The 22,866-nt window shown below is 31.2% G+C and overlaps 5 protein-coding genes across 6 annotated transcripts; 3 read left to right on the top strand and 2 right to left on the bottom strand.

Annotated features, from left to right (window-relative positions):
* Positions 1–495: 495 nt before the first annotated feature.
* LOC145746447 (complex I assembly factor ACAD9, mitochondrial-like) lies at positions 496–5,566 on the bottom strand. The gene is made up of 15 exons (XM_082564730.1): positions 5,435–5,566; positions 5,180–5,298; positions 4,855–5,004; positions 4,491–4,646; positions 4,304–4,428; positions 3,880–4,024; positions 3,673–3,757; positions 3,491–3,593; positions 3,005–3,186; positions 2,650–2,717; positions 2,457–2,585; positions 2,148–2,227; positions 1,738–1,957; positions 1,101–1,299; positions 496–685 (listed from the first exon to the last, which is right to left on the bottom strand). Exons 1-15 carry the CDS (start codon positions 5,490–5,492, stop codon positions 525–527), a joined length of 1,980 nt encoding a protein of 659 aa, XP_082420856.1. The 5' UTR covers positions 5,493–5,566; the 3' UTR covers positions 496–524.
* Positions 5,567–5,797: 231 nt separating this feature from the next.
* Positions 5,798–7,292, top strand: LOC145746448 (tRNA-splicing endonuclease subunit Sen54-like). The gene has a single exon (XM_082564731.1). It carries the CDS (start codon positions 5,843–5,845, stop codon positions 7,283–7,285), a length of 1,443 nt encoding a protein of 480 aa, XP_082420857.1. The 5' UTR covers positions 5,798–5,842; the 3' UTR covers positions 7,286–7,292.
* Positions 7,293–7,631: 339 nt separating this feature from the next.
* Positions 7,632–10,592, top strand: LOC145746449 (leukocyte elastase inhibitor-like). Of its 2 annotated transcripts, none has more exons than XM_082564733.1 (7): positions 7,632–7,848; positions 7,991–8,124; positions 8,298–8,411; positions 8,780–9,020; positions 9,103–9,287; positions 9,373–9,537; positions 10,241–10,592. In XM_082564733.1, exons 1-7 carry the CDS (start codon positions 7,653–7,655, stop codon positions 10,424–10,426), a joined length of 1,221 nt encoding a protein of 406 aa, XP_082420859.1. In that variant the 5' UTR covers positions 7,632–7,652; the 3' UTR covers positions 10,427–10,592. The 2 variants fall into 2 exon arrangements, with proteins under 2 accessions (XP_082420859.1, XP_082420858.1); XM_082564732.1 differs by lacking the exon at positions 10,241–10,592 and adding an exon at positions 9,815–10,227.
* Positions 10,593–10,902: 310 nt separating this feature from the next.
* LOC145745605 (intraflagellar transport protein 122 homolog) lies at positions 10,903–20,918 on the bottom strand. The gene is made up of 26 exons (XM_082563726.1): positions 20,796–20,918; positions 20,463–20,614; positions 20,173–20,251; positions 20,025–20,101; positions 19,861–19,927; positions 19,610–19,756; positions 19,446–19,521; positions 19,179–19,373; positions 18,703–18,930; positions 18,217–18,357; positions 17,774–17,911; positions 17,398–17,562; positions 16,747–16,985; positions 16,198–16,351; positions 15,593–15,754; positions 15,009–15,175; positions 14,751–14,922; positions 14,510–14,612; positions 14,007–14,147; positions 13,748–13,845; positions 13,464–13,567; positions 13,060–13,225; positions 12,842–12,953; positions 12,232–12,422; positions 11,633–11,794; positions 10,903–11,172 (listed from the first exon to the last, which is right to left on the bottom strand). Exons 1-26 carry the CDS (start codon positions 20,849–20,851, stop codon positions 11,071–11,073), a joined length of 3,594 nt encoding a protein of 1,197 aa, XP_082419852.1. The 5' UTR covers positions 20,852–20,918; the 3' UTR covers positions 10,903–11,070.
* Positions 20,919–21,359: 441 nt separating this feature from the next.
* On the top strand, positions 21,360–22,664 carry LOC145745473 (B9 domain-containing protein 2-like). Its single transcript, XM_082563562.1, has 2 exons — positions 21,360–21,489; positions 21,715–22,664. Exon 2 carries the CDS (start codon positions 21,717–21,719, stop codon positions 22,242–22,244), a length of 528 nt encoding a protein of 175 aa, XP_082419688.1. The 5' UTR covers positions 21,360–21,489; positions 21,715–21,716; the 3' UTR covers positions 22,245–22,664.
* The last annotated feature ends 202 nt before the right edge of the window (positions 22,665–22,866 follow it).

Raw genomic sequence — 22,866 nt, 5'->3', positions numbered from 1 at the left:
ACGTGCTTACACCTTTAGTCACGTGGGCACATCTTATCTCTGTTGTCTGTATCACGTGACTTGTAAGTAAAAAGTGTTAGAAATGAATAGTATGGGTGGGGCGTAGTGAACAGCGGGATGAACAGTTGTGTTTGATTGCTTGACAGTGTTGATTATCGTTTTGTAAATACATATGTTATATACTGAACTTGGTGCGAGATTTTAAGTTTACGAAATAGTTAAACGTAGAAGGGACAGAAAGCAAATTTATGTTACAATATTGAATATAATAGCCCAATAGGATTCTGCACAATTTACAATCCTTACTAAAGAAAGCAATGAGAATAAAACCCAGAAACTTTCAAAAATTAATTTTGTGCTTAGTTATTATTTTTATATTTTTTATCGAATTATAATTGTCAGGAAACCATTATTTTTAAGTCTTGACGCTGTTACAATAAAAACAAAAAAATATTTCAATAATTCTAATTCTATTAAAGCAAAAAAAAACGAAAAAATTAATAGAGAATTTCACTGTGTAAATTTTATCGGGTTAGTTGTTTAATTTTGTTCAACTGTTCGAGATATTTCGGGTGTTCCAGGTAGTTATGGGTGACATCTAGCGGATGACTAAAAACGTATCTTTCTTCCTCGATAATTTTCTCACAAGCGCGGTTTGCAAAATCGTGTTCCATTATATACGAATCTATAAAAAAAGAAACTTAATAACTTAATGTGTTGAATATTGTTTTAAAATAATAAAAAAATAACTGCTAAAATGATAAAACTAACGTTTCAACTTGTATAAATTTTTTTTTGTATGTTTTCATCCTCGATGTGGAAAAGTCGAATGCGCGACTTAAACATGGAGTAACATCAGTTACTCCGACCCAGTCTCGAGTTGCCTGTGGCAGTTTGTGTTATATAGATTATAATTTCCCGATAATTATTCTGCTGATTAAGTGCTGGCTCAGCAGAAGTTCATACTGTTTATAGCGCCTTACTCAAGGGCGCTACAGCATGAGATAAGTGAGGATTAAATCCACAACCTCATGTGTGGTGTAGCAAGTGTTCTTACCACTACACCACGCTGCATTAAAACCCTTGACAAACTAACTCACGTGATATAGGTTCCAACATAGCCCAAGTGTTGTGAAAAGTTTTGTTGATAAAAGTAAAAGCTAATAAGTTATCCTGATCACAGTTTCTTAAGGATAATATGAGAGCTTTGTTACATCGGGATAACACAGCAATCATGGCATATATGTTGATGGATGCATCTGACAATGTTTTGATAAGAAGTTGCTTCGTTTGGATATGCTGGAACAAACATAAAGTAATAATTAAAAAATAATTGTATGTAGCTGTAAAACAAATTAAATTTTTAAAAATTGTCTTTTTTGTATGGCCTTAAGATTTTATTGACCATAGCATTTATACATTTTGTTATCATATATAATTATCATTGATGCAGAAAGGCCAACTTTACAGTCTTAACATAGAGTTATATCAGTTGCAGTAGTTCAGCCTTAAGTTGACTTCGGCAGTTTAGAATAATATAGTTTTATAATATGATTAATTCTCTGTAAATCAGAAATAAATAATGAAACTGCTATACCCAAAAACTTTGCATGATACCATAGTAAGAATTAAACGAAGGGCCTAAGATTGCAAAAGGGCCTTTCATGTATAAGTATTAAATGTATAAATATTAATTATTAAAAAAATTAACAAAAAAAATAAAAAATTCCTTATTACCTTTCCATACATTTTAAGCGCGAAAAATATTCTCTTTCTATAAAGTTCTACAAGTTGTTCAATTTGTTGTCCTTGTTTTTCCAATCTTGGATCTAACCAAGTCTTAGTTTGGGACTCACTAAAATACCCGAATGAAGGGGGTTTAAAATTTTGTAACTCCTCTCGAAAATGGTCCCAAGCTGCAGTTACTTGTTCACGTCTGTTGCCCTGCTTAAACAACCTGAAAAAGTTTTAAAAAAATAAAAACACCTTTTTGACATTTTTATGTTTCTTTGTTAAAATATATTTTATGCACATACATTTATGTTTTAAACTCTATTATACAAAATTTTACACAATTATAATTATGATGAACAGATTTAATATATAGGCCTAACCAATTTAATATTTTAATAATTTACATTTTTTACCTTAATCTATCTTGTAGTTTAGCACCAGCATATTGTAAACTTGCAAGTCCCACATACATTCGTAATATTTCATTCGTACCCTACATATGTTAACAATTTTAAGACTTTAATTAAATTTGTTTCAAAAAGAATTGAGCTATATAATTTTTGGTGCCCTTTTTTGGCATAACATTCTAAGGGTTTTGATGTTAAAATGTCAGAGCAGACAAAAAAGATGATCCCCGCACTTTAAGTATTGTTAAACAAGTTCACACATACGTTACACAACATAATTACAATTTAGAAAAATATTAGAAAAATAAATATTACCTCGAAGATAAGTAATATTCTAGCATCTCTTAACCATCTCTCGTAAGGTAAATCTTTCATATAACCCATCCCTCCAAATATTTGAATACATTCACTAACTGCACTCCATGCTGCTTCTGAGCTGTAAATCTAAACATAAAAATTACATGTCAAAAAATTTGGAATAATTTGTTTAAATAAAATGTACTCTAACCTTGACCATGGCAGCTTCAATAGAACAATCTGGTGAATTCCCATCTTCATCTAACCTATCCATTTGCCCTTAAAACATTTAAGAAAATTTAAAAAACTTTATAGAAAAAATACACATAATTTAATACCAAAAACCGGCAGCGTGGTATAATAAAAAAACACTTGCTACATTACATGAGATCGTAGATTCAATTCCCACTGCTCTTATGCTGTAGCGCCATTAAAATCTATAATATCCCAAACTTTTAAAGGCAACTTGAGACTGGGTCGGGAAAACTGATGTTACTCTATGTTTAGGTCATGCAGTCCACACAACAAGACTAAGGATGTAAAAAAAATCAACAATATTAAGATACCTGCGGTCATATAAGCCATACTTTCCATGGCATAAGCCTGAGTTGCCATGTTTAAAATTTTTTCCTGGATAATTGGAAAAGTTGAAAGTTTTTGGCCAAACTGTTGACGCGAGTTTGCGTGTTCTGTAACATCTTTTATAATTCTCTTGATTTGTCCGGCAACACTGCTACCCATGCTAAATCTGTAAAAATGTTTGTAAAAGTTAGTACAATCTTTTATTTAGTATTTAAAGTGTTTCTGCCAATAATAATTAATCCTGTATATAATAAAGTTATCCTGTCTATAATAAAGTTACCCTGTCTATAATATTTAACTTTCAGCTGCCTTAATAACTAAGCTTTTAAAATTTAAGACTGGGTCTGGATATTATTATATCACTTGTACCCCAAATCTAAATTAAACAGTTACTTAACCGGGCAAACTTAACCGGGATAAACAATGAAGCTTTATAGGATAATAAATATTATAAAGTGCAAACATCTAACCTTCCACTATTTAAAATGGTCATCGCAATCTTGAAACCTCCGCCAACCTCACCCAAAACATTTTCAACCGGAACATGAGTGTCTTCAAAACTTACAGAACATGCTAACAAAAAATATTTTGATATTAAATTTATTTTGCACAAAAGCATTGTATCACATACTAGTAAGAAGTATTTTCTTACTGTTTGAAGCTTTTATTCCTAGTTTATCTTCAGGAGGTCCATTTGTGATTCCTCCAAAATTTCTTTCAACTATAAATGCAGTTACCTAAATTATAAATTACTTGATTTATTGTCCAATTATTATAACACCTATTTATTGATGTCAAGTCCCTAAAAATTTATTTTATATTGAGATATATTTAAAAACAAATACTGAGATATATTTACTTTTTCTTTAACTTCATCATTTCTGTCCAAAACTTCGGTTTTAGCGAACACTGTCATTACATCGGCAAAAGCCCCGTTTGTTATCCAGATTTTTGTTCCATTTATTATCCAATGTTTTCCATCTTCACTTAACCGTGCTTTAGTTCTGTAAAATTTAATAAAACACATATAACACCAATACATAAACTGGAGATTTGTTTAACAATTCAGAAAAACTATTAATAATTGAGCTTAGATGATATATGTTATATATGCATGTTGGTTCAATCAGCAAGTCTAAAAAAACAAGTAAAATATCGCAGTTACAATCTTAAATGAAAGGCGGGCAATTGACTAAATTTTAATATTACTAATCCAATTTAATCACAAGTACATAATAAAAAGGGTATTGTAAATTGAGATTAAAATTTAGTGAAATATTTACTGTATTGAAGCTGCATCACTTCCACTTGAAGGTTCAGTTAAACAGAATGCTGCAGCATGCTCACCAGTTGCTAGCTTGGGAAGATATTTCTGCTTTTGTTCTGGGGTTCCTGCTATTAATATTCCCTGCAATACCATATAAGGTAAGTGTTTTTATTATAACCAAAGTAAAAAATGACTTCAATTACCTTTAATCCTATGGCTTGGTGAGCAGCCAACATTACAGTGATGGCTCCATCACGTGATACTTCTTCAAGGACTCGTGCATATTGAACATTATTTAAACCAAGTCCTCCATACTCTACTGGAATTTGTTGGCCAAATAATCCAAGCTCTTTTAAACCCTAGTTAATTGTTACATTATAAAACATTGGCTATAACAAAAGAGGTTTAGTTAAGCAATTTACAATTTATACTATAAGTAAAGCATTAGTTAATACAAAAATCAGTCTTTTATAATAATATATATATATAAACTTAATTTAAAATATGTGCTTAACAACTTTTTAAATATTTGATTGATCAGAACATAAAGACCACAATAAACTGAACCTTCATAACTTCTGGGTCAAATTTAGCTTCTCGATCCATTTTAGCTGAATCTACTTTTGCATCAAAAAACTTTCCAACAGTTTCAGCTAATTGGTTCAACTCATTTAAATCATCTTCACTTTTCATTGTCGGGAACGGAAAAATCCAATCCTTAAAAAAAATTTATTGATGTTATATTATAATAATTAACACGCTATGTTTATACTTTATTTATGACTTAAATTCTGAGGTTTGATTCCTGGTATTGGCACTTTCTACAAAATTTTTATTTTTTATTTGCAATTAGTAATATATAACTAAAAACATTACAATGATAAAGAATTACCATATTTAAATAACCACATGCTAAATCTCTTGCAAATGAAGTATATCTCTTCTGGTTTAAAAATACTGCGTTTCTACTTAAATTTGAGTTTTTCGATTGCAGTAATGATGGTAACCCAACTGTAAAATTTAATTTTTAGTTTTTATTTACTTTTAAAACTCTCTGACTCTTGGCAGTTTAGATTGTAAAAAAAAGTTAGACTTAATTTCTATTTTTAAACCCCTTTTTTATATAGAAAAATGTAACAAAACTTACCCAGATATTTTCTATGTAAATAAGAATTTCTTGCACTACGAAATATAAGTTTATCCATTTTTTTAATCACAAAAACAAGATTATAAAATTCAAAACATAAACAATGTTAACAGCACGTGAGTTTAAACAACAGTTGTAACATTTTATGTCAAATTAATTTTTGCCCCAAATTAAAAACCCATTTTCAACTAAAATTAAAAAAAAAACTAATTAAATAGCTTTAATAATAAGTTATACAAATACGATTTCAAATTTTAAAAATAGGTAATTTTGATGACACTAGCGTGAAATAGCAGGTTACCATAATCTTTTTTGATTGACATGTGGTTTATGTTGTTGTCAAAAACAACGTAAGCATGCCACTTTAACAACAAATAGACAGGCTAAGAATAGGTTAATAATCTGATAATGGATCATGTAAATGAAGAAATAAATAAGGAACAAGAAACAGAATTGGCGCAAAAAATTTACGAAAATCGTCCTGGTGGAAGTATCAATAATGTTATCCCGAAAATTGGAGTCAAATTTTCTAAATACGAGAACACTTTAAATGAACAAGAAAAATTAAAATCGTATCAAAACGCTCACAAAGCAATAATAGTGTCCTGGAAAGTAAGAAAACTTTTTAATCTTGGGTTAGCTGATTGGTTGCCCGAATTAGGTGTTGCTAAAGTTATTAAACAAGGTAAATTCATGCAAACTAAAGGGCATTTACATGGCAAAGGGTTTGTAGCCTTATACCCTGAGGAAGCATTGTTTTTACTTGATGTTGGAGATATAGAATTAACCTTTAAAGGTGCCATTATTTCACTGCAAGATGCTTATAACTTATTGCTATGCAAAAGCCCAGATGAAAAGTTATGTACTTTGGATGAATATCATGTTTATTCCCATTTATGTAAAGTAGGTTATAGAGTACAACGTTGTTCTCATGTTAACATAAACTCAACAAATTCAAATTCAGTTGAGCAGTCAACTACTGCATGTAAACAAGTTAAAAAATTAAAACTTGATCATCAAGAATTTGTAACTAAATCAAATAATATTACTAATATAAAATTGGACAATAATATAATAAATTCAAGTTATAGAGACTGGTGGCTTGAAGACTACTGGCCAATTTCAACTAAAACTGAGTATTTAAGAAAGAACTTTGTGCTTAAACAAGTTAGTTTTCCTAATTTTTCCTGTAAAGATGAGCCAGTATTTTTGAAGGAAATTGATCAATCCTTACTACCTAATAACACTTTAGGAAGAGAAGTTGAACTTTTAAATTTATGGAATAAAACAATTTACTTTTCTGAAAAGGATTTTATAGAAGATAAACTAACAAGAGATAATTTTTCACATCCAAAAACAATCGATTTTAACAGTATTTGTCGCAAAGCAAAAAATTGGTCTCATTATTCTGAACTAGTACTTGAAGAAGAGAAAGAATTAAGTTTAAAAATGGAGAAGCTATTCAAAATAATGAACAGTGGAAAAGTTAAACCTTTATTAACCCCACAAAAATCTTATGATATTCAATCAGTGTTGAACAATTTAAAATACTGTGGATTGGACAGTAATTCAAATTTAGAAAACTCGTTAATTACAAAAACTACAAATTTTAAAATGAAATTCAATGTTTTTCAGAGTGACACAACTAAATCTTTCCGAAAAACTCAACCAGGAATTCCATTGCTAAGAGTAGTTGTCTGTAGTGCATTGACCCCTTATCCTACCCCATTTGATATGACTTTAATAAATAAGCAAAGTGACGGTGTACCTGTTAAGTTTGCTATGGTTAATTTTGGAAGAGTTTTATTTTTTGGTTTTGATGATATTGAAATACCAGTTTTAACAAATTGACATTGCCTAAGCATATACGCAATGGTTGTACACTGTATAATGCTACGTCATCAAAAAGACGCATAGACAATAAAATGACACATTTTTTTCATTTTACAGTGTGTCAAACAGTGCCCTAATTTAGGACACGAAATTAGGGCGCTAGACACTAAATAACCGGTTAAAAGAACACACTTATCATGCGTAAATAGGCCACGTCACAATTTTCACCGATGTGTAAAAACTTTTTTCTGTCGCGCCAGTTTTCTGGAAGTTTCGGTTTTGGTATATAAGCGAAACTGCAAAGCACAAATTACCACCATTATTAAGTAATTCTTTAACTGTTAACGTTCATTTTCAGTTGTAAGTTTATCATAGGCAATATACAATGATGGCTATTAAACTAGTGGCGTTGTTATTGTTGTTTATGTGCTTAAATGTACGGGGGAAGACGTTAGATGTATCAGAACATGTAACCAAGATTGCAGAATCTAATATTGATATAAGTATCTCGCTTTACAAGACCTTGATTGAGGATAAGAATGTGAACAACGTTATGTTTTCACCGATAAGTATCTCAGTTGGTAAGTTGACATGTAAAACTTTTCAATGTAATATTTTCTCGAAAAAATAAGGCAGTAATAAGTATGCCTTATATTTATAAAAATTTTCAATTAAACACTGATTTTTTTACTTAATTTATTTGATCTTTAATCTTATTTTTAGCCATGGCTATGTTGCATTTGGGTGCAAAAGGAGATAGCGCGTCGCAAATTGACGAAGCTTTTATGTTTAGCAAAATAGAAGAAGGCAAATTTCACTCGGCGTTCGGTGAACTTAACGGAATCATGTTCGACAAGGTAAAATATCCCACCTTTAACAAAAAATTTATGTATATTAATCTAAAGGTTCTTGAGTTTAAATGACCAAGCTTAAAATATATAAAAAAAATTTGGCAAAATTGCTTATAAAATTTGGTTTATTTTATTAAATTTTTTGTTTATTTTATTTAAATATATTTTGGTTGATTTAGGTTACTGATAATGTTACAATAAAATCTTCCAACCGGGTTTTCTCGGATCAAAATCTAAATGTTCTTTCTGATTATGAGAATGCATTGACGGTGTATGGAGCTCAAGTTGATAAGGTAAAACTTAAATATAAAAACTAAAATAGACACTTTAAAGTGTCTCCTTTTTTCTGTCTACGATCCGTGACGTAATGCAATATAGAGACGCGTCTTTAATTTGGTTTCCGTTTCTTGTACAATAAAGTTCCCAAATGGATTATAAATTTTCAATAAACTTTTATATATTTATATACGCCTTACATTAATTTAGACTATACAATACAAAAAGTCAATTTATTATCTTGCATTTTCTAATTTTGATTTTAGTTTCTTACATTTTGCCAAGTTTTACCTAATTACCCGCATTTTTAAATAGCGCCCCTTTTTTGTAAATTATGTTCCATTTTATAAATTTATTATCAAAAAATTATTTTAATTTTTTTTAGCTTGACTTTGCCCAATCTGACCTTGCTTTAAGTGCTATAAACGAATGGGTTTCTACTGCCACAAACAACACAATTCCTACATTATTGGACGAAATAGATCCAGATACTAAGATGCTGGTTACAAACGCTGTTTACTTTCGTGGCGACTGGCATTCCCGATTCAACGAAAAATTGACTGAAAAAAGAGCTTTTTATATCTCGCATTATAAAGTAGTGGAGACGCCGTTCATGTTTCAAAGAGGTAGGTTTTAAAAACTAAATCCCTAATTTTTGCAAGCATTCCATAAAAGTAAATGTTATAATTTATTTTTTTTCTGATTTAGGCAAATTTCGTTACGGTTTTATCGAAGAATTGACCCTCCAGATTTTAGAGTTGCCATACGCTGGTAAAGAGTTCAGTATGTTTATTCTCTTGCCCGAAAATTTCAACCTTGTCGCGGTGGAAGAAAACTTAAATAGGGAGAATTTGACAAAATGGATTTCTACGATGAAACCTACGTCGATTGACGTAAGTTATATGAGATTAATTAGCCTGGTTTCGATCCCAGCTGCCGGTAGTTTTAGAGGGTTATTTAAACTATATATATTTTTAGATAACTTTGCCGAAATTTAAACTGGAACAAACCTTGAAGTTGGAAAATATTTTGCCCAAACTAGGAGTTGTCGACATCTTTGATAACAAGAAATCAAATTTGCAAGGAATTTCCAAAGCCACACAACTAATAGTGGATGAAATTATCCACAAAGTGGCAGTAGAGGTACGTTTTTAAAGCGTTAATAATTTTGTAATATCTACCTTTTAACAGCACCTTAATATTTAATTTTCACACAAGCATGAAATGCATTTAAGCATCTTTAATGCCTTAAATCATTTAACAAATATATAGTGAAATAGTATACCAACTATTGTGGGTTAACTATTAAGGCCTACTTTTGCCCAAGACGTATCTTACCAAGAACAAAATCAAATTTAAAATACAAATAAAAATAAAGGGGCACTAGCCCTACCTTTAAACCTCATGACAATTAATTTAGATTGACGAAAAAGGCAGCGAGGCCTCGGCAGCGACTGCTGTGAGGCTGGCAGCTCGCTCCATCAATTTTAGTGAACAATTTTTCGCGGATCATCCGTTTATATGGATGCTCTGCGACACGAAAAACAAATTGATTTTGTTCTTGGGAAGATACGAACTTCCTGATGGTCCGATATTGGATCGTAGTCGCGAAGAATTATAAAAAACTCAGAAAATCAAATTAAAACTTTAAAATTTTATACACAGTTTCTTTATGAGTTATTTTTCGAATTTTGTTTTGCAGCATTTATTTTTATTGTAACAAAAATTCCATTAAAACGTTCCTTATTTTTATCGTGTAAATTTTTCGCGCATTTCTATGTTCTCTATATATTCTTTCGCTAAGGTGCAATAAAAACAAATAAACATTTTCTTGATTACGTGACAGGTAAGCGAAAATGGCGGAAATGACGAAGAAGAGCGAGAGGAAGTTCTACGTAGCCCAAGTTTTACGGTTGTTTACGCCGACCACCCTTTTATAATACTCGTTCGTGGTAACCATAACAACGCGTTCCACTTGGTTGGCGCCCTCAAGCGACCGGAAGGAAGACTCATGAGCCATGACGAGTTGTAAACGTCACAGACCACGTGACCACAGTATTATTAGCTTCAATATAATCAGCATTGCCTTATTGAATTTAATTAGTTTAAAGCAGTCACATTTTGTATTCATATTATGCACGGTACTCTGTAGTATTAATAATTGGATGTTCGCAATAAATTTAACACGCTTTCCTATATTTATTCAAAGTTTTGGCCCTGTTGCACAGTTGTTAAAAGCTCAGGATATTGCGCAGAAGGTCCTAGGTTCGATCCCCACTGCTTTTATATCTTGCTAAGCACCAAAAAAAGCAGTATCACGCTTTCTTATATCTTGTCTGTATAATTAAGATTCTGGCAGCCAAATAGTGTAGTAAAAAGATCCTTATATTCCACATGAGGTTCTAGGTTCGATCTCCACTGCTTTCACATTTTGCTAAGCCCAAAAAAGAAGCAGTTATTTCAGATAATGTTGTTACCAGATGCGGTTTAGGCTAACACAAACTAATATAAAATATTAAAATAACTTTTATTAAACATCCAATTAAGCGTTATATTACTTGAAAAAAGAACATAAAAAATGTACTAAAATTGCGATGAACTACAATATAGTCTGATTACTGATGATGCCTTCACAGTAACATATAAGCATTCTGTACAGAAATTTAAAGCTTGGTCCTAAAAATCTAATTTTTCGTCATTTTGTTCCGAGTTTTTGCGACAGAAAGGACAACATTGTTTTTGGAGCACCATTAGCTCATAGTCGTCAGCATGAAACATCTGAAAAATATTTTAATTTTCAAATTTTTAGAAAGATTATACCTTAAGAGCGCCCAGGTATACTTTGGCAAGAAAGCGGTAGGGACCAAACCTAAGCCTTTACCGGCAGCGTGGTGTAGTGGTAAGAACACTTGGTACACCACCGTAAGGTCGTGGGTTCAATCCCCACTGAGCACATGCTGTAGCGCCCTTAAATAAGGCGCTATAAACGGTATAAACTCTTGCTGAGCCAATACTTAAGCAGCAGCATAATTATCAGGCAATTATAATCTATAATATCCCAAACTGCTAAAGGCAACTCGAGACTGGGTCGGAGTAACTGATGTTACTCTATGTTTAGGTCGCGCATTCGACCTTCCCACATCGAGCATAAAGATATATATACAAAAAAGAATTGGTAAAGTTCAGTTACACCAGTTTATCTCCCTTTCAAAAAAAAATTAAACAAATATTTTCCTACCTGAAAACAGGAGTCACACATAGCTACGACAACTTCTGGCATCAAATTTTTAAAATATTGATATTTCAGAGGTTTCGGCCATTTTCTTACCAGAACCTCATTCCTTGAGATAGCTCGGAGAACATTTCTGTTTACCATAACTGGAACAAATTTTCCACCGCCCTGCAATAAAAATTTTTTTCAACGACTATAAGATGATTGATTTTATTGAGAAAAGTTTTTTTTTTGTAATTACTTATCCTCGATGTGGGAAGGTTGACTTAACAACCTAAATATAGAGTAACATACCCCCCGACCCAGTCTTGAGTTGACTTTGCCAGTCTGGGATAATATAATATTTAATTGACCAATAATTAAGCTGCAGATTAAGTGTTGGCTTAGCAGGAGTTTATAGCACATTACTCAAGAGCGCTACCACGTAAGGGTAGTGGAAATCGAACCCAGGACATCATGTAGTGAAGCCAATAGTTTTTTGTGACACGCTTTAGAGCTGTTTGTAAAAGCAAGGCTTAGAAATAAATAAAGTGGCATTAGCGCGGTTTGAACCCAAAACTTTTCTGTCCATACCCCGAATTTCAAAAAACCTAATTTATTCTGACCTCAAACGAAAGCAAACGAGCAGTAAATGGATCCTCTTCGTCATCATCGTCCATGCGTAACGATTGCATGTTTGAGTTAGGATCCGAATTGTCGTTCGCCTTTGATTTTCTCACGCTGCTGTCAATCAAACTGCATGCCTCGTCGTCAGTTATTCCATTCTCGATTGTAAACTCAACCAAAGGTAAAACCTCTACAAAAAGAAATACGATTCTAGTGTTTATTTTTTAAGGAATTATTGCGCTAAAAGAACGACACCAGCAGCGTGATGTGGTGGTCAGAACATTTGACTTTACCACATAAGGTCTTGGGTTTGATCCCTCTGCTCTATGTTGTAGAGCCTTTAAGTTAGGCGCTATAATCGGTATGAACTCCTGCTGAGCCAATACTTAATCAGCAGCATAATTATCGGGCAATTATAATTTATAATATCCCAAACTGCTAAAGACAACTCAAGACTGGGTCGGGATAGCTGATGTTACTCTATGTTTAAGTCGTGAAGTCGACCTTCCCACATCAAGGGTAGATAAATACAAAAATTCCAATTAGTTATAGATGCCACATAGCCTTAACCTGCCTTATTTATACACTTAGTTAAACTTATTAACCCACCAAAAGATGAGAAAGAATACACGAAAGGTTGACGACAGTTTATACAAGTACTTCCTTGTGGGTTAAGTAGAGGATTAGTGGTTGAACAACGGTAACACATCGGCTGAAGATCCTAATAATTTTAAACATATTTGTGCTTTAATTTGGGTTCTTTTTCAGACATAGAATAAGTAGTTTTAATATTGATGAAAATTACTTTTTTTTCTGAAGAATTTTACCTCATTATCGTGGAAGGGTTTTGACCGAATCGTGACAGAACCAAGGTCGATAAGATCTTGAAATCGGAGTGGTAACTTTAATGTGTGAAGTTTATCGTAAGCAAATCTTGCAAGTTTAAAAGCTCCCAGTGATCTACTTTGTTTAGCAAGAGCATACAGGGTAGCACTTTGGGAAGTTAAATTAGGTCAAGAAAAAATACAGTTCAGAATTAAATTAAATTATAATTGAAAAGCTAATTGAATTAATATTTAATTTGTTTACACAATATTGGCAATTGAATATACTAGTTTATAAAAACATTGTCTAAGATTTATTTACAAGAGATAATGGGCTTCTAGATATAACATACTAAAATTTCATGAAAAAGATTTTGTTAATATTTTAAATAGTTTATAAAGGATACACTTTAGAAACACCTCTCGGCGAGTATTTTCCACTTAAATTATGAAGCAAAAATCTCGCAATATTAAACAAAGCTTCGGGAAGATGTGAAGTAAATGGTTCGTCCTATAACATTAAAAACAAATATGTTGTAATAAAGTTTGGATTACTTGTCTTTATTGTACTTAAAAAAACTTAATACTATAAGGTACATAAGAGAATCAGCGAGGACTGTAAAGTATGAGAGTTCGTTTAAATAGTTGGATTGAAATGTTTAAATGTATGACAGAAATTGGTGATCCTTACAGTATATCTTTGTATTGAATGATAGACGTAGTAAATTTCTGCCTGTTTTTGGAAATGTTTAAACTTTGACAACATTTCATTAATCTGATTCTCATCACCTTTAATTAAAAAAATAAAATTTCAAACACTTAAAAAATAACAAAAATAATCTAACCACCCTACACAAATATAATACTATTTTAATTTTACTAAAAAAATACCAAATAAACCCAAAAATATAATAAACCAACTAATGGTAAAGATATTTTATTCTACTTACTTGCTGCAATATCTAAACACTGCATAGACAGCATCCAATAATAATATCCAGCATCATTGAACCTGCTTTCATCTACCGCATTCTCTGTTAGTTGTTCCAACACCTTTAAGGCTTCACTGTTACGACCAGCTTTGTGAAAAGCTGTAATAAATAATAATTTAAGACATTTTTACATCAAAATACAGTAGCTTAAGGTAAAAATATATTTATGAGTATGCTATTGTTTAAACCCCTTGCTTATACGATAAATAAATTCAAATGTAATTTTCTATCAAAAGTCAAGTACCTTAAAGTAATAATACAATCATATGTAGCTAATAAAGTATAAGTATATATGTTAATTGAATGTTAATTAAAATGTTCCTTTAGTTGCTGCATTTTAAGATTTATTTAAACAAAAAGTTTAGGCAATATATTACGGTGGTGATACAGAGTTATGTAATAAGGCTGTAAGGCGAACGTTTTTGTCTTGGAAATAAATTAAAATATATAAAAGTTTTCACCTTTCTGTGCTTCCTCGAACCTGTCACTTTCAGCCAACCACTGAGCATAAGGAACATAAACATCATCCTTGAATTCTGGATATCTTTTAACCAAGTCAAATGCCTAAAAAAAAATTTTAGTTTTTGAAACGCTATGTTGACCCTTCCATTAGCATGACCTGTCATTTTGAAAAAGGAAATTTACCACCGATAATATTCGCCGATAGGCTTGTTGATCAACAATAAAAATTACACAAGTTACCTCTTCCCAGTTCCTTATTTCAACATGCAACAACACATGAGATTTCCTATCTCCCATCTTATTATACACTTCAGCACAGTAAGCATATTGTTGTAACTTTTTCAAGTAAAATGCACATTTTGAAAGTGGTTCTCGGTCAGCCTTGTCAAGTTTACGTGCAACATCAATCAACCTAATAATAAAGCATAACATGTGAAAATTTTTTTTGGCCGAAGCTTTACCCTTTTAAAAAATAAAAAAAAATTGTTTTTTGCTAACATGTCTGTCCATTTGTTTTCCCCAATAATCCTGATGGCCTCCATATTTTCCCCAGCAGCAAGATACATTTTAGCCGCTTCTCTTGGCTCGTTTGTTGATTGTGCCCAAGTGGCTTGCTTGGTCATTAATTGCTTGTGCTCAACTGGATCAACTGTGTCCATGTATTCCTAAAAGGTAAAAATAATTTTTTATAGCTAAAATTTTTAATGATGAAAAGAGATCCTATAAAAAATTGTGGCAATATTAAAGTTTAATCTACTATTCAATTTATTGGTCACAGTAAATTGACACATGTAATAGTCTTTTAAATAGGGGCACTACAGCATTGAAGCAATGGGGATTGAACCCCAGGTTTAAAGTAGTAAAGCCAGGTACTGTAACCACTACATCATGCTGCCTGTTTATTAATACATTGTATTTAGTTTCTCTTATTAGAGAAATGTCGACTAATCCAAATTATAGAGTTTTGCTTATAAGAAAGTAAAGCAAAACCAATATTAAAAACACAATAATTTCCTTTACTAGCAGATAATGAAATAATTCAAACACATTAAATTTTAGGGTCTTAATTATTATAGTTTTACTTTTGCAAGTTCAAACATCCTGAGGTCAGTATACATGTCCACTGCTTTCTGGGAATGTCCAGATTTTTTGTACAACTTTGCAGCATCGTTAAATTCACTTCGATAAGCGTGGACATCAGCAAGAAATAAATCCGTGTTATTCTCTCCGCGCTTTTGACTGTTCTGTACAAATTAACAAAAACAAACTTAAAAATAAGTTGAAATTTGCACAATTAAAACACCAGTTAGTAGCAAATACCGGCAGCGTGGTGTAGTGGTAAGAACACTTGCGACACCACACATGAGGTTGTGGGTTTAATCCCCACTGCTTTTATGCTGTAGCGCCCCCAAGTAAGGCGCTATAAACGGTATGAACTCCTGCTAAGCCAGCACTTAATCAGCAGCATAATTACTGAGCAATAATAATGTATAATATCCAAGACTGCCACAGGCAACTCTCGAGACTGGGTCGGAGTAACTGATGTTACTCTATGTTTAAGTCGCGCATTCGACTTTCCCACATTAAGGATAAAGATATATACATAAAAAAATATTTAACCAAATCTAACTTTGTTTAACTATAAAAAGTTGATATTTTTATACAAAAAACTTAAACACAATTTAACCTCAATATTCCGAATAAGTTGCAAATATCTTAGATTTCTTGTTCTTATAAAAGATTTTCTTGCTATGTCGAAACTTAATCCCTCTAATGCTCGTTGACCCAAATATTCCCAATCACTTTCAGTTACTCCAAGACAGGCAATCTTATATGCTTGCCTACAAATCAACATTTTATTTAAATTACATATGGTAGCTTTTTTTGTAAGGCATAAAAACCCAGTCTTCAAATAATCATTAAATATTTGTATTTCATAAACTTTAGTCTAAAAATTATTGCAAAAAGCATTTTATAAACGCAGGACTTATTACTTTATAAACACAGGACTTATTAGAATTTTTAGACCTATTTTAATCGCCACACATTACTATAACTAGTCGACAGTTTAATTGTCATAATATTGTTGTAACTCACAACTGATATTGGCTTGTAATAATTTACCTACGCACCACGAACGACAGTTTTATTTTTTTCGCAGGGCCTCTTAATTGGACATACATTAAATTATATATATTTACACGAAATGAAACAAAAAAAAACAAACTCCACTTACATATACATTTGCCTGTCCAGATATTGATACATCGGAGCAGACTGAGGTACATCCACCGCTCTCATTAAATGAACGTGAAGACAGAATATCCTGGATCCACTGTACCCAACTACAAAGCCATTCATTCTTTGCTGGTGGGAGGGGAAACTCCCTGCCTTGATACCAAGGAAACCCTTTCCAGAGTAACAGAGCATGTCTTCGTTTTGTGTGTTCCATGCCACACTGCTTGCGTTTAGCTCCTAAAATGGTATTTTGAATTTTAAAAGAAGCTTTCAAAATAAAAACTAGGTTTAAATTTATGATTCAAACATAGACTCCCAACCTAAACATAGTGTAACATCAGTTACCCCAACCAAGTCTTGCCAAGGGCAATTTGAGATTTGATCTGAGTAACTGACATTACTTTATGTTTAGGTCGTGAAGTCGTCCTTTCCGCATCAAAGATAAATAAATATAGGCCATAAAAATATATATATATATTGGATTTAATGGCTAGCTATTATAAGACTATTATTATTGTGCCTATTGGTCTGAAATTTCAACAAAAAATCGTTTAAAGGTATAGACAAAGCTAGACTATTTTTTTTTATAAGCAATGTAAAACTAGATACAAAAGTGTAAATTTTTAGACCTATTTTATATTTAAATTACCTCAAATAAAAGTTCCTTTGTAGCTAGATCATAAACCAAACATGTTGAGTTGTCGTTGATGATCGCCAGTTTCTTACGGGACATGCTAAGATCCAAACATCTAACTGGGTTGTCAATCTTCAATAACTCAATAGGAAAAGGGTTGTCAACAAATATTTGCAGCACCTAATAACAAAAAAATAAGCTTAATAATTAATAAAGTTATGCAATTATAGGTGTAGTATTTCTATGCCTATTTTTTGGGCTGTCCTTGGAGCAAGCCATTTTACTTTAAAAGACCTCCTACAGTTAAATTATTTAAGGTGCAAATGGTGCATTTTTGACAGTTTTTTAAACAGTAATTCAGTGTGTTTTAGTAAATGTTTAAAGACCCTACCTGTCCATTCTTAAGCCCAAGTAACAGACCTTCACTTCCCACTGGACCACCAATAACTTTGATATAACGAATATTTGCTTCTAATATCCATTCTCTTTCCTTCTCACCATTCATTGATAAACAAGTTAATCTGTTTTCCTACGATTGGTAAATGTTATTATAGTTATCTTGAATTTATTATCAGTGTACAAAAAAGAATAAATGGAAGATAAAATAGGTTTTATACAAAATGCTACATTATGAGAACTAAAATAAAAAAAAAATAAATAAAAAAGTCGAATTTTAATTGTCGAAATATAGTTGCAACTCTTAATTAATATTTGCCCATGATATTTAACCCATTTACCACAACTGGCAGATTTATTTTTTAAGAGGACTATATATACTATATACTAAAAGTAAAAAAAGAAGCCTTATTTAAAATTGAAACAAATAAAATTTACCTGACATAGTATTATGTTGTTACAGCATACCACTAACAAGTTACATTCAAATTGCTTTTTAATTTTATGAAGTGGTTTGTAAGTGGACATCGACTCATTTGATATCAGCTCATAAATAACAATACAATCTGATAACTGGACCTAAAAAAATGTATATATTAAAACAATGAAGTGTCGTGTAGTTGCCAAAACACTTGGTTTTACTAAGTGAGGTCTTTGGTCGACCCCCACTGCTCTCATGCTTGAGTAAGGAATTTAAATGATATGCACTACTGCTGAGTCAAAAATTAATAAGTAGATTGGTTATTAGGCAATTTTAATCAATAAAATTGCTAAATACCCTAACTGCTAAATACAACTTGAGAATGGGTTGAGGTAACTAATGTTACTTTATGTTCGTGAAGTCAACCTTTCCACATCAAAGATAAATAAGTATAAATAAAAATATATATACAAATAAAAAAGATATGACGAAAATAATCTTACAGCCAGTTTATCCTTATAGACTGATATCTTCTTCACAAGATCGTTACATTTAAGATGGATGCGGTTGCTATACTCATCTTCCTCCACATCAGTGACAGAAGAGTTAAGATGTTGCACAACAACATCCGTCAATCTCTCCCGGAAAGCATAAATATCTCGATATAAACCATGAACAGTTGAGAATGTAATACTTTGACATATAAGACTACCATCTTGGTGGCCCACAACCTAAAAAAAAAAAAAATTAATAAAGTACTACAGCCAAAAATCTATTTAATTTGCCATTTTATTTTACTTGAAACAATGTATAATTACATTAAACAACATAAGTTCCTTATTTTTGATGGTTTTTATAAATATAAGTTTTCTAAATGCTTGGCGACTTAATTTAAACAAAATTTTACCTAGTTAAAAATGAAGTTTTAATTTTTGTTTTAATTTGTTTTAATTTTTCATTAGAATAAATAAAAAATTACCAACGAATTGGATTCTGGCTTGCATTCAATTGCCCACACCCAACCATTCTTAGCATCTGTTATCACCCCTAAATACTTCCCATCTCTAGAATGTAATGAAGATTTGCCATCCGATCCACCAATAATTAAATATTTTCCTTCATCAAAGAAAGTCAAAGCACATGGGTCGTAATCTAACTTTACATCCTTGCCAGCCTAAATAAATAACAAAATATGTATATAAAGGCATGTTCTACTTCAGTTTAAAGAAATCATTTTTATGCTTACCTGTTTTCCATTTAAATGATAAAATGAAAGATTTTGTCCCCAATCAATCACAGTTAAAAGGTCACCGGTGTCAGACCTTGCAAAATACAAAAAAATGCTATTATAAATATTTTTACAAATTTTACAGCTTCAAAAAGCAATTTTTAAAATGAGGTTGTAATTACCTTTTTGGAGCCCATTCCACTCCCCATACAGGGCATAAAGATCCTCCTGGCCGTTCTATCTTAACTTTTTCCTCCCCAAGTTTTGTCCTAATGCTGATTATCCCGTTCATCATTCCTAATGCTGTGTATTGACCATCATTTGTCCAACTATATATAAATTAAAATAGGATTTAATTTAAAGACAAAAGTGGTATTGGTTGCTTTTTTTTGATTACAAGAAATGAAGTGATTTTTTATGTAATTTAGGGTACCTGCAACATGTTATTCTGTTGTTTATTTTATGCTTGTTCACTGACTTTTGCTCTGGTGCCCATAAACCTTTAAATAAAAACATTATTAGTACACCAATAGCAGTACATAAAAGTTGTATGAGGATTTGGTTGGGTATAAATTTATAAGGGGAATTATTGCTCACCAAAATCACTAAGGGCACATGACAGAAGTTGTGGTGTAACAGGGTTGTAACTGAGGCACTGTACAGCATCATTGTGCCTAAAAATTAAAAATGTTTAAGTTTATATGATAGGTTTAGAATGCAAATTGTTTAGTAGATTAAGTCTTACGTGTATTTTAATATTCCAGTTAGTTTTTCATTCCATATAATGACTGATTTATCTGCTGAGCCTGAAGCAAATCTTTTACCTGTAAAGAAAGATATAAATAACTATTTTAGGTAGATTTCTTATTTATTTTTAATTTAAATAGCCCCCAATTAAAATATTGCCAGTTTTAAGTTACTATATATAGTCTAAATCTTTAAAATTGTACTACCATTGAAAGGATAGTTTTAGATATATTTTTACATATAATTTTATATTAGTTATGTCCAAATATAACACAACAAAAATTTTACCATCTCTGGAATAAACAACACAATAAACATTATCCTTGTGAGCTTTCAATTGTTGCAACAAACTTCCTTCTGATGGATCGTAAACGAAAATTCGATTTCCGCAAGCAACCAATAATTGTAATCCATCAGGCTTGAAGGCAACATCGTAAATACTAAAAATAGGTTTATTGTTTAATTTTAATTCATAAATATTAATTTTTAAAAAGTAATAAATTTATAATTATTTTTTATCCTCAAACGGCCAAACGCAATCTAAATGGCAAAATGTAGGTTTAAGAAATTTCTAAATTTATAACTTAATACATTCTTGGCATATATTAAATACCGTTTTACCTTTGTTGTTTTTGTCTATCCCCAACATGATCCGCCCAAAGTGGAAATGGCCTCATGTTAAAATTTTATCAGAAAAATATATATCTTTACTCAACCAAATTTAAAAAGCCTATCCACTTATACTATGAATATTTGAAGCATTAAAAATAGCATGAACCATTAAGTTAAGTGAGGCTAGTCAGATAGTTTACCCTTATACACGAAGAACACCTTAAAACTCACGTGAAACTGTTTTGAAAATAATTCTTTTAAATTATTTACGGAAATATTTAGTTGTTAGTTACGTTTAATCAAGCGTATCGTAACTATTTAATTAATTAAAAAATAAGACTAATTTCAGTAATAAAAATAAGTTTTTAATATTAAAAAATAGTTTTACTTGTTTTTTAAGTTTTTACACTACAAAAAAGGTGAATAATAGCTTTATTTGGGGCTTGTAAACCTTTAATAATTTATGTTTTCTCAAAACAGCTTGAATTAAAACGAAAGCAGTTTTGAGTGATGCTTAAAGTAGTTTTCTTGTTGACTTTTTGTTTTCATTTTTATTGTGTTTTAGTTAAAGATATTTAGAGGGTTTTACGTATAATAACGAAATTAAATGAATGTTTAATATTCTGAATCAGTATACCTACTTAATTTATGTTTTTATTAATACTATTTTTGTAAATAACATACTGAACGTGTTACTTATAAAGTAAGTACGTTTCATGATTTGATGATATATTCCTACGATATTTTGTCTAAAATGTTTAGTTATAAACGTAATTTAGCTTTAGTTGGTAGTGTTAATTTATTTATAGTCTTAAGTTGCATATTTGGACCATTCATTAAGCACCTAATATTAATGTGGTTCATATTTTTTTAATTTATTTTTACATGTTCTTACATTTTTATTAATCATGTTTTATTACATATATAGGAATGGCTGAGGTTCATATAATAGGGCAGTTGGTTGGGGCAGATCAATTCCCCGACCACAGTTTATTTTGTAAATGGGGGTTACATGCTGGCGGGGCATGGAAGGTGATTGCTGGAACCCAAGAGGGTCAAACCCAGGTTGACAACCCAGAGAATGAGGAATTTGCATACTGGTCACACCCAATCGATGTCCACTATGCTACAAAAGGAATACAAGGCTGGCCAAGGTTACATTTACAAGTGTGGCACCAGGACAGTCATGGTAGAAATGAACTTTATGGGTATGGGTTCATACACATACCTACATCCCCAGGTGCTCATAACCTTGAATGTGTAACCTGGAAGCCTAACGGGACATTCCAAGAAGAGTTAATGCAATATTTTGTTGGTGGTTGTGCCCAGTTAAAGAATCCTGATTTAGTGTATAGTGGTTCTGATCGATACAAACTTAGAACCCAGGCAATGGGTAAAGTTCATCTTCAACTCAATCTTATTTTTAGAAACTTTGATAAGTATGGGGTCGAATGCTAATTTTTCTTTGCAGTTGCATTATTACTGAATTTGTTATTTTTATGCTGTTTTTTCATTTTTATATAAGGTACACATTGTATTGTCTGTGCTATTTTTTAGATTTAAAATGTTATTAGAATATAATTTGTAATACAAGTTGTATTGTATAGGTTGTACAGTAAAAAATTATTTTATATACACCTGCAAAATAATACATTTATTTTCTTATGCATATTATTTTTCAAAAAATTGTTTAAATAACAAAAATACTGTTTGTAGTAGTTAAACTTGTATTATTTTAACCTTAGCATTTGACTTATTAAGCTATGTAAACAAAATTTATTTTAGCCTTGGCTTGTTTGGTGATTATATGCTTATATAACGTGTAGTTTTTCTTGTTATATAATATAAATATTAGGTACAGGTTATTTTAAATCAAAGCTACCTTGACCATTTGAAACCAAAATAATAACCAATGATTATCTGTCTGATAATCAAATCAATGAAAACCAATACTGGTCATAATCCTCTGAAATTATTTGTCAAACGCCTGAGGCAATGTATATGCTTTTACAATAGAAATTAAACACCGTACCAGTCGATTTAATTTGCCGTGAATACTACTAAGAAAAGTTATGTTTAT

The sequence above is a fragment of the Corella eumyota genome, chromosome 3 (genome assembly GCF_963082875.1).
Source record: "Corella eumyota chromosome 3, kaCorEumy4.1, whole genome shotgun sequence".
NCBI classification, from domain to species: Eukaryota; Metazoa; Chordata; class Ascidiacea; order Phlebobranchia; family Corellidae; genus Corella; species Corella eumyota.
This window is presented reverse-complemented; position numbering and strand designations above follow the sequence as displayed.

What these genes read in the sequence shown, in the direction of transcription:
- LOC145746448 (XM_082564731.1), top strand. Translation starts at nt 5,843, where the DNA reads ATGGATCATGTAAATGAAGAAATAAATAAGGAACAAGAAACAGAATTG.
- LOC145746447 (XM_082564730.1), bottom strand. Translation starts at nt 5,492, where the DNA reads ATGGATAAACTTATATTTCGTAGTGCAAGAAATTCTTATTTACATAGA. An exon ending in TATGGCTTATATGACCGCAG is followed by an intron (nt 2,718 to 3,004) that starts GTATCTTAATAT and finishes AAATGTTTTAAG; the next exon opens with GGCAAATGGATAGGTTAGAT. An exon ending in GAATATTACTTATCTTCGAG is followed by an intron (nt 2,228 to 2,456) that starts GTAATATTTATT and finishes TAACATATGTAG; the next exon opens with GGTACGAATGAAATATTACG.
- LOC145745473 (XM_082563562.1), top strand. Translation starts at nt 21,717, where the DNA reads ATGGCTGAGGTTCATATAATAGGGCAGTTGGTTGGGGCAGATCAATTC.
- LOC145745605 (XM_082563726.1), bottom strand. Translation starts at nt 20,851, where the DNA reads ATGAGGCCATTTCCACTTTGGGCGGATCATGTTGGGGATAGACAAAAA. An exon ending in GTGGAATGGGCTCCAAAAAG is followed by an intron (nt 19,522 to 19,609) that starts GTAATTACAACC and finishes GTATTTTGCAAG; the next exon opens with GTCTGACACCGGTGACCTTT. An exon ending in ATTCAATACAAAGATATACT is followed by an intron (nt 13,568 to 13,747) that starts GTAAGGATCACC and finishes TTAATGTTATAG; the next exon opens with GACGAACCATTTACTTCACA.
- LOC145746449 (XM_082564732.1), top strand. Translation starts at nt 7,653, where the DNA reads ATGATGGCTATTAAACTAGTGGCGTTGTTATTGTTGTTTATGTGCTTA. An exon ending in ATGGAGCTCAAGTTGATAAG is followed by an intron (nt 8,412 to 8,779) that starts GTAAAACTTAAA and finishes AATTTTTTTTAG; the next exon opens with CTTGACTTTGCCCAATCTGA. An exon ending in GCCGTTCATGTTTCAAAGAG is followed by an intron (nt 9,021 to 9,102) that starts GTAGGTTTTAAA and finishes TTTCTGATTTAG; the next exon opens with GCAAATTTCGTTACGGTTTT.